Source organism: Hemiscyllium ocellatum, chromosome 9 (genome assembly GCF_020745735.1).
Source record: "Hemiscyllium ocellatum isolate sHemOce1 chromosome 9, sHemOce1.pat.X.cur, whole genome shotgun sequence".
Classification (NCBI taxonomy): domain Eukaryota; kingdom Metazoa; phylum Chordata; class Chondrichthyes; order Orectolobiformes; family Hemiscylliidae; genus Hemiscyllium; species Hemiscyllium ocellatum.
The window spans coordinates 49,787,505-49,797,542 of NC_083409.1; the positions used below are offsets into that span (position 1 = coordinate 49,787,505).

At 39.8% G+C, this 10,038-nt stretch overlaps 1 protein-coding gene across 2 annotated transcripts in view; it reads right to left on the bottom strand.

Moving 5' to 3' along the window:
- The window catches only part of LOC132819023 (P-selectin-like), a 29,129-nt gene extending 24,292 nt beyond the window's left edge, over window positions 1-4,837 (bottom strand). For both annotated transcript variants that reach the window (XM_060830277.1, XM_060830276.1), the window contains exons 1-2: window positions 4,732-4,837; window positions 1,581-1,668 (exon numbers count right to left, since the gene is read on the bottom strand). In XM_060830277.1, the coding sequence (XP_060686260.1) occupies window positions 1,581-1,668; window positions 4,732-4,734 (91 nt within the window). In that variant the 5' untranslated portion in view covers window positions 4,735-4,837. The remainder of the gene's footprint in view (window positions 1-1,580; window positions 1,669-4,731) is intronic.
- Window positions 4,838-10,038: the final 5,201 nt, after the last annotated feature.

Sequence of the window (10,038 nt, forward strand, 5' to 3'; positions counted from 1 at the left end):
TCAGCCTCTGATTGGTCAGTGGGCAGACTACTTACCTCCAGGGTCTTAGATTTCAGAGAAGGCCCAGTCCCGCTGCTGTCCCGTATAAATGCTTGAGTGGCACTTAATGTGATTGGCTTTCACTAAAACAGAATATCCTGTGACTGGACAGTCAGGGATGAGATTCCTGCCAGCATCATCAAATCCAGCCCTAATGGTCAGATCATTGAGCAGAGAATTCGAATAAAGGAGAAAGGTGGGAGATATATCAGAGTCAGGAAATTGGAATGGATGAGGCAAGACATGATCAGGAAAATAACATGGTGTATTGATTCTCTTCCACTTTCACATTGTGATTCCTATGTTAGTTCCCATAATATAAGGATGCGATGTGGATTACATGACAATGAAGAATGAAACAAACTTCTATTGCAGCACCGGGTATCTGCACATGTACATTACAATCACAAGCACTTGCACGCCCAGTCTCAAATGCTACAATTTGGAGATACTGCAGTATGTTTCCTTCAGCATGGCATGCTGCAAGATCAGAGCTTGATACAATGGAGACTGAGAGCATTATACCATCATGCGCACGTCTTTTAAAGGTGTATCACACATCTGCTGTGAGAAAGAAGCAAAATGTGAGTCAAGCTGGACACAGTCAAAAAGTGTGGTTCTGGAAAAGCACAGCAAGTATGGCAGCATTCAAGAAGCAAGAAAATTGATGTTTCAGGCATAAGCCCTGACAATCCTGATAAAGGGCTTATGCTCAAACATTGACTCTCCTGCTCCTTGGATACTGCCTGAAATGCTGAGCTTTTCCAGGACCACACTTTTTGACTCTGACTCTCCAGCTTCTGTAGTCCTCACTGTCTCCAAGTTGGACAAAGAAGCTGGGTGAGTAAGAGCCCACCATGTGCCTACCATAAGCACCGCCTTTCTAACCCGCAATCTTCTTCCTGACCTCTCCGGCCCCACCCCACTCCAGCCTATCACCCTCACCTTGACCTCCTTCCACCTATCGCATCTCCAACGTCCCTCCCCCAAGTCCCTCCTCCCGAACTTTTATCTTAGCCTGCTGGACACACTCTCCTCATTCCTGAAGAAGGGCTTATGCCCGAAACGTCGATTCTCCTGCGCTGCCTGACCTGCTGCGCTTTTCCAGCAACACATTTTCAGCTCTCATCTCCAGCATCTGCTGTCCTCACTTTCTCCTCGAAAAGCTTACCATGTGTTTACCTTCACTGTTTTGTTCAGTTAGAGGAAGTTCTTTTGTTTTAGTTCTGATGAACACTGAACCAAAATCTATGCTTAGGTTTCTCTCACCACAGATGCTGCCTGACTTTCCAACATTTGCTATTTTATTTCACATTGACAACATCCACAGTTATTTTGTTTATATAAAAAAAACAACTAGATGCTTTAAAAAGAAGACAGAAGTGATTGCAGGATGGGCCGAGTTGAGAAAGCAGGAAAAGCAGAGCTGCTCAATTGAAAAAGGACTTCATTGTTGTTTACAAGCCTTTTCTTGTTCCTAAAACATTGTTCTTACACTGGCATTAAAGTCCTTTCAGAAAGACAGGAGAATAAAGCCTTACCATGAAGCAGAATTAAAAGCCAAATGTGGACAATCCTCTTCTGAACTGGATAATGTTTTTGTTCAGCACAAAATTCCACATAAATGCCCTAATGAAAGAAAACAAAAATTATATTTTTGATGTAAATAATATGTGCAGTCTACACATCAAATTACAGAGTCTGTACACTTTAGATATGGACATTTCTTACAGAAAAGCTAATATCAGTTCCGCCAAGGAATTGTTTTTAATGAAATGTTAAAAATCTAATATATATGTAACTGTAAAGACTCTGCCACTACTCATGTCATAACAATGGCTCCACCCATTCGCACCTCTTTTTCATAGAACCACAGGAGGTTTCAGCATAGAAAGATGTAAGGGTGTGGTGTCTGGACAGAGTTTTTGTGACAGCAATCCAAAACTAGTCCAACTGCCCCACGCTCCCCTATTATTTTTATTCTACTTTGCTTTCAGTATTTTTCCAATGCTTGCAGAAAAAAAGGTTCAAATCACACCCTCTTTGTACTGTCTCTTGCCTATATCAAACCTTGCGGCTGTGCAGTTTGTTCATCCAATTCTGTTTGAATGCAGCAACTGAGCTACTATTTGCAAGGTACTTAGCTATTTCATGAATCATGTAAAGGTTGTGATATTGGTAACATCAATATTTTTGCATGTCATTCCTTTGATCATTATTTTAGCGAAGATGTTAATCCATTCATGCCAAGTCATTGTACACTCAAGGTGGCATGGTGGTTCAGTGGTTATTGCTGCAGCCTCACAGCACTAGAAATCCAGGTTCAATCCCAGCCTCAGGTGACTGTCTGTGTGGCATTTGCATGTTCTCCCTGTGTGTGTGTGTGTTTCCTCCCACAGTCCAATGACGTGCAGGTTAGTTGGATTGGCCATGCTAAATTGCCCATTGTGTGCAGGGATATGCAGAGTAGGTGGATTAGTCAGGCATAAATATGTAGTATGGGTGAGATGCTTTTCCGAGAGAGAGTGCAGACTCGATGAGCCAAATGGCCTCTTTCCACAGTGCAGGGATTCAATGACTCATCTACATTAATGTTTTCAATTCATAAATAGGAAGCTAGTATTTTTACAGCAAAACTCAGATCCTTAGTACAATGTAACACTTTATAAATCAAATCATTTAACCTTCTTTTAAAAACTTGAATCTAACTGAAACATGTCCACCACAGCCCAATATCCAAACTTTAAAGTTTTGCTGTAATATTATGGATATTATTTCTTAGCCCTTTCTGAATGACTTAAACATGGAACTATTCTTGTATTCTTCTCTGAATAGTTTTCCTCTTTTCTGTAAGGGCAATAACCATTTGTGCATGCTTTCCTTATGAATGATTTATTACCAATGTCACAGTTAAAGTTTAAATTTAATGTCTAATTGGGCAACTTTCCAACAGCTGCTCTATCACTGCACAAATAATTAGTAATATACTAAACTACATAACTTTTCCTTTCTGCTTTATGTACTTCCATACAATTTCTTATTTAAAAAAAACTACTGCAAAGCATTTCTAGCACAGAAATAGATCATTTGTCCCAACTGGTCTTTGTCAATGTTTATGCTTCACGCACAGATTACCCCAACCTTCATCATCCAACAATATGAACACATTTTCCTGGTCCTTTCTCCTTCATGAGTTTACCAATCTCCCCCTCACATGCTATTTGGCTCAAATATTCCTTGGAGTCTGAGTTTCACTTTCTAACAACTCTCTTGTAAGGATGTTTCTCTCAATTCTCTTTTGGACATATTATGAATGATCCAATATTGCCCCTAGTTTCAGTCTCACCCATAAGTTAAAGCATTCTATCCTATGAACCTCTTTCACAGATTTGAAAACCTCAGGTGATCACTTTGTCTTCCCTTTTCTTTCTTCATCAACATAAATTTTCAGTTCTAATATGATACTTGTAAATATTTTTTGCATCCTTTAGATAGAAATTCAAACTCTTCACAGTGCTCGAGGTTTGATTGAGTCAAGGATCTATACAAGTTTATCAGAATTTTGCTGCTTTCTAGTTCCCTCCCTCCATTAGCCATGTAGCAAAGTTTTGTATTTTTGTATCACCATGTATTGCTTTGCATTATTCAATTTGATGATTTATCTGTTCATTTGTTAACTCAATACTTGAACCTCTACCTTGCTTAATATGATCTGAAGGCTGATGATTTTTGGATGGATATGAACCTCCATGATTTTGCATAAGCAAGTTACCCAGTTATTTTTATGTTAGTGTTTGTGGAACATACTGAACTTTTCACATTAATTTTTGAAATGCAGTTATTACTGTACTCAGCTGGCTGTAAAACACTTTGGAACATCCTGAGGTCATGAAAGGTGCTGTATAAATTCAAGTTTTCCTTTTGATGGGAGTCTCAGGAGTGACAAGCATTAGTTTGAAATAAATCAACCTCCCCTGATTACTGTGCTTCTTTGTTCAATTCTCAGTCAACTTATGATCCAATTTTTGGACAGCTAGGGGGGTGAGTATTTCAATTTTGTACATCCTAAATATGTCACCTGATAGAATACTAGTTCATACATCAATTACAGTGTAGTATTGAATAATCCGTGAATGTAATATCACAGCAACAATGTGTTGGCACTTTTATTTTAGCTGTTGACTCCTGTATCTTGTCACTTTTTTTATTTCCAAGTAAATCTGACTGATTGCTTTCATTATAACTGTATCACAAAAATCCAGCAACCTAGCACAACTGAATACGTTTCTTTACTTCAGACTTCGTATACTTCTCGTCTCTTTTCTAAGAAAATTAACCACTGCTCATAAACAAGCAGTGGTTCTGTGAGGTGATCTGATGAACTCCTTTATAATGTTAAATGCCATTTTAGTGCAAATATCTTTGTCAAAATATTATTCATTATGCTGTGCATTCAAACATTTTAAACACATTACAACTACATTCAATGTTTTCAAATCTCTAGTCTTTTTCTTATTCAAGATGAAATGTGCTTTATGACAGTTCACAGACTAGTTGACCCAGACTGCATGTTTTCTGCTCAACATTTTAACTCATTAAAATATTTCTTTATGTTCCCACATTTATTTTAATTCCTACTTTATATTTTCAGAATCTTTTCCACTAAAACAGAATAAAATGAATGTAACTTACCATTTCAGGGATTTTCCTATTTTGTGGTTGGCTTTACCCTCCCTGTTTTACTTCACTGAAATGTTTTGTTCAGTAGGGAGAACTTTGTTTTCTTCTGTCAGCTGCAGTTGCTCAGCGCAGTACTGTGCCTATCTACAAACCAAATGCCTCAGCCCCGGCCACACCTGTGCTTCTCCCCTCACCCTATTTGCTGACCAACAAGCTTCCTGCAATGCATGTCAAAAAAAAACAGTGTAAAATAAAAATGTGGTCTCCCGACAGAGATTTCCATGTAAACTCTTTCGGAAGCATTGAACACCATTAAAGATACATCTTTATGAAATAGAAAGATAAGCAGTGACCATTCCTCCCACTCTCCCTCTTACATACAGCCAGTTCTTCTATAATGCGCTGGTTACGCCCTTGTGCAACCCCATCTTATTTTTAAAAAATCACACTTCAGAAACAGCGCTTAAATCTTTGTTGCAGTAATCGTGTTGTAGCCAATGCATGTTTTAAAAGTTCGTATTTAGAAACAGTGTTCTCAATTAGTCAATTGTGCTACAGTGAATTTGCGTTGATGAAAGTGTTATAGCAGAATGACCTGCACAACTTGTCCTTTCAAAGAGGCCATTTCTATAAATTGCGGAGCCAGTAAGCTGTACATCAGCAAGATCTGTCTGAGTAAAGATAGGAGTAGATTAGGATAATTTATAGATATCAGTCAATCTGTTAGTTGATCAGGATATATATTCATTGCTTTGTTAGAAGCTATTGTGAATGTTATGGGAATGCTTCACAGCGATTGTACGATGGAAGGTTTCAAATACTTGTCATTTTTAGCATAACAGTGGAGATAGGGCATAATGTATCATTAAGCAGCATTTTATGAATATATAATGGCTTAAGTCAGAAGTAAGCCATCAGGTAAGTGTCTTCCTGGTCAAAGCTTTGAGTATAGGAGTTGGGATATCATGTTGTGGACATTAGTAGGTCACCTTTGGGGATACAGTGTATATTCTGGTCATCCTTCTGTAGGAAGTGTGTTGTGAAACTTGAGAGGGTGCAGAAGAGATTTACAAGAATGTTACCAGGACTGGAGGGTGAACAACAGGGAGAGATTGAATAGACTGCTGCTTTTTTTCTCTGGAGCATCGGAGGCTGAGGGGTGGCCTTTATATAGGTTTATAAAGTCATGAGGGGTATGGATAGGGTGAGTAGCCAAGGTCGTTTTCCTAGGATGGGGAGTCCAAAACTAGAGGGCATAGGTTTAAGGTGAGGGGGAAAAAAATATTTAAAAAATTGGAGAGCCAACTTCTTCATACAGAGGGTAGTGCATGTAAGAAACGAGCTGTCAGAAGAAGTGGTGGAGGTTGGTAAAATTACAACATTTAAAAGGCATCTGGATGGGTTTAGAGGGATAGAGGTCAAAGGCTGGGAAATGGGGCGAGGTCCGATTGAGATGTCTGGTCATCACGGATGAGTTGGGCTGAAGCTTCTGTGTTCGTGCTGTATAACTGTATGATTTGAAGTAAAAGTCATTCTAATTACCAGAGGAAATACAGTATTTTCCGAAATGCCTAACTTTTATCCCACGGGACCTTATTATACTTGGACTGGTTTTAATGTGGTTGATAGATAGAGGTCACACGTTTCTTCCACCTCAGACTGAATATCCTACTGAAGAATAACTTTTCACAATACCATTGATGCATTATCAAGTGATTCACATTCTAGTTACTGGTTTTCACTTCATGAGCAATCAAATTCTCAGTGAACACTGTTCTTTTAGGTTTTTTGCCAATTTATCACCATAGTTATGGTGGGAGACTGAGAAGCTTAAATGGATCTTTTATGCTGATATAAAAAGAGCATTTTGACCATTCTTGTTCTTGAGAAATGTAGTTTTAACACTTGGCAATAGCTATAATTCATATTCTAGATCTCTTAACAGGTATTTCTGAAATCCACATGATCTCTGAAATAATGAAAGGAGCCATGGGAACTGTCAAGACAATGGACATTCAGATCCATAATTTGGTTCCAGTTATCCACAATCATCAGCGTCTCTATTTCCATTTGAAGCTACAAACAGGACATCACTTTAACAGCTCGACCTAAAGATGGCAGCCCCTTTATTGTGCACCACTCCTTTGATTGGAATCTTCACAGTTGGAGAATGTAACTTTTGTCCAAGTGTTGACCAGGTTTGGCCAGGGAAAAGAACATAAGAACACAAGAACTTAAAGCAGGAGTAGGCCATCCAGCCCTTTGAGCCTGCTCCATCGTTCAATAAGAAAATGGCTGATCTTCTCGTGCCTCAGCTCCTATTACCCGCACTTTCACCATATCCCTTAATTCCTTGATTGTTCAACTACATCACTGGGCAGGGCATTTCATAGATTCACGACCCTCTAGGTGAAGGCGTTCCTTCTCAATTCAGTCCTAAATCTGTTCTCCCTAATTTTGAGACTATACCCTCTTGTCCTAGCTTCACCTACTAATGGAAACATCCCTCTGTGTTGATCTTATCTATTCCCTTTATAATTTTGGATGTTTCTATAAGGTACCCCGCCCCCCCCCATACTTCTAAATTCCAATGAAAATAATCCCAGTCTACTCAGCCTCTCCTCACAAGCCAACCTTCTCAACTCTGGAATCAGTCTTGTGAATCTCCTCAGCACTCCCTCCAGTGCCAGTACATCCTTTCTCAAGTGAGGAGACCAAAACTGCACACCGTACTCCAGGTGTGGCCTCACCAGCACCTTTATACAGCTGCAACATAACCTCTCTGCTTTTAGCCTCAATCCCTTTAAAGTCTGGTTGAAGATTTGTAGCTCGGGTGTCCGTTGTTGTGGTTCTGTTCGCCGAGCTGGAAGTTTTTGCTGCAAACGTTTCGTTCCCTGGCTAGGGAACATCATCAGTGCTATTGGAGCCTCCTGTGAAGCGCTGCTTTGATGTTTCTTCCGGTATTTATAGTGGTTTGTTCTTGCCGCTTCTGGGTGTCAGTTTCAGCTGTAGTAGTTTGTATGTGGGGTCCAGGTCGATGTGTCTGTTGATGGATGTTCTTGCCGCTTCCGGGTGTCAGTTTCAGCTGTAGTGGTTTGTATATGGGGTCCAGATCCATGTGTCTGTTAATGGAGTTTGTGGATGAATGCCATGCCTCTAGGAATTCCCTGGCTGTTCTCTGTCTGACTTGTCCTATGATGGTAGTGTTTTCCCAGTCAAATTCATGTTCCTGGTTGTCTGAGTGTATGGCTACTAGGGATAGCTGGCCGTGTCGTACTCTTACCAAAATAGATGACTTCACATGTATTAACATTGTATTCCATCTGCCAGACCTTCGGCCACTCACTTAAAATATCTATGTCCTCTGAAAGGTTTCACAGTCCTCTGCTCACTTTGCTATGCCACTCATCTGAGTTTCAGATGACATACTGCACGTGGTCCCCAACTCCAAATCATCTATATACATTGTGAATAATTGCAGTCCCAACACTGACCATTGAGGCACACCAGGAGTCACTGATTGCCAACTAGACTAGCACTCATTTATTCCCACTCTTGGCTTCCTACTAATTAACCAATCCTCTATCCATTCTAATACTTTCCCTGTAACATCTTGCATCTTTATCTTATGTTGCAACCTTCGGTGCGGCACCTTGTCGCAGGCCTTTTGGAAATCTAAGTACACCACATCTACTGGGTCCCCATTGTTCACTGTGTTCATAATGTCTTCATAGAATTCTAAAAGATTAGTTAAGCATGACCTGCCCTTCATGAGCCCATGCTGCGTTTGCTCAAAAGGTCAATTTCTATCGAGCTGCCCTGCTATTTCTTCCTTGATAATAGACTCAAACATCTTCCCCACGACAGAGGTTAAGTTAACCGGTCTTCAATCCCCATATTTTGTCTACTGCTCTTTTTAAACAGTGATGTCACATTTGTTGTTCTCCAATCTGCTGGAACTGTCCGAGGGTCCACCAGATTTTGGAAAATTACCACCAGTGCACTTGCTATTTTGCCCACCATCTGTTTCAGTACCCTGGGATGCATTCAATCACGGCCAGGAGACTTGTCTACCCTTAGCTCCATTAACTTGCCCAACACTACCTCTTCCGTAATAACGATTGTTTCCAGGTCCTCCCCTACCTTTGTCTGTTTGTCAATTACTGGCACGTTATTAGTGTCCTCCACTGTGAAGACCGATACAAAATACCTGTTCAATGCCTCAGCCATTTCATCATATCTCATAACTAACTGCCCCTTCTCATCCTTCTAAAGCATCAATGTTTACATTAGTCACTCTTTTTTGTTTTACATACTTACAGAAACCTCTGCTATCTGTCTTTGTATTCTGTGCTAGTTTTTTCTCATGTTCTACCTTACTTTTCTTTATATCTCTTTTGTAGCTTTCTGTTGACGTTTAAAGCTTTCCCAATCTTTCAGTTTCCAGATGATCTTGGCCACTTTGGGTGCCTTCTCTTTCAATTTGATAGTCTTCCTTATTTCCTTAGACACCCCTGAGAGATTACCCCTTTTCTTACAGTCCTTTCTTTTCACTGGGATATACTTTTGCTGAGAAATTTGAAAAATTGTTTTGAAAGTCCTCCATTGCTCATCAACTTTCCCACCATAAAGTCTTTATTTCCAGTCTACTTTAGTCAAGTCCTCCCTCATCCTATTGTAGTCTTCATTGTTTAAGCACAGAATCCTGTATTGGATTTTATCTTCACACTCTCCATCTGTATTTTAAATTCAACCATACTATGATGGTTCCTTCCAAGAGGATCTCTGACTATGAGGTAATTAATTATCCCTGTCTCATTACACAGGATCAGATCTAGGATAGCTTGTTCCCTCATCAGTTCCATTACATACTGTTCAAGAAAACTATTGCAGACACACTCAATGAACTCCTCCTCAAGCCTACCCTGACCGATTCGACTAATCGACATGTAAATTAAAATCCCCCATGATAATAGCTGTACCATTTTTACAGGCATTAGTTATTTCTTTGTTTATTGCTCGCCCCAATGCGATGTTATTATTTTGTGGCCTATAGACTCTGCTTATCAGTGATTTTTTTCTTCTTAGAATTTCTAATTTCCACCCAAATGGATCCAACCTTATTCTCCACAGAACCTATATCATCTCTCAGCATCGCCCTGATGTCATCGCTGAATATCAGAGTTACACCACCTCCCTTGGCTTCCTGTCCTTCCTTCCGAATAGTCTGATACCCCTGCTCCCAGTTGGGACTATCCTGTAACTATGTCTCTGTAATGGCTACTAAATCATATTCATTTGCGATGATTTGTGTTGTTA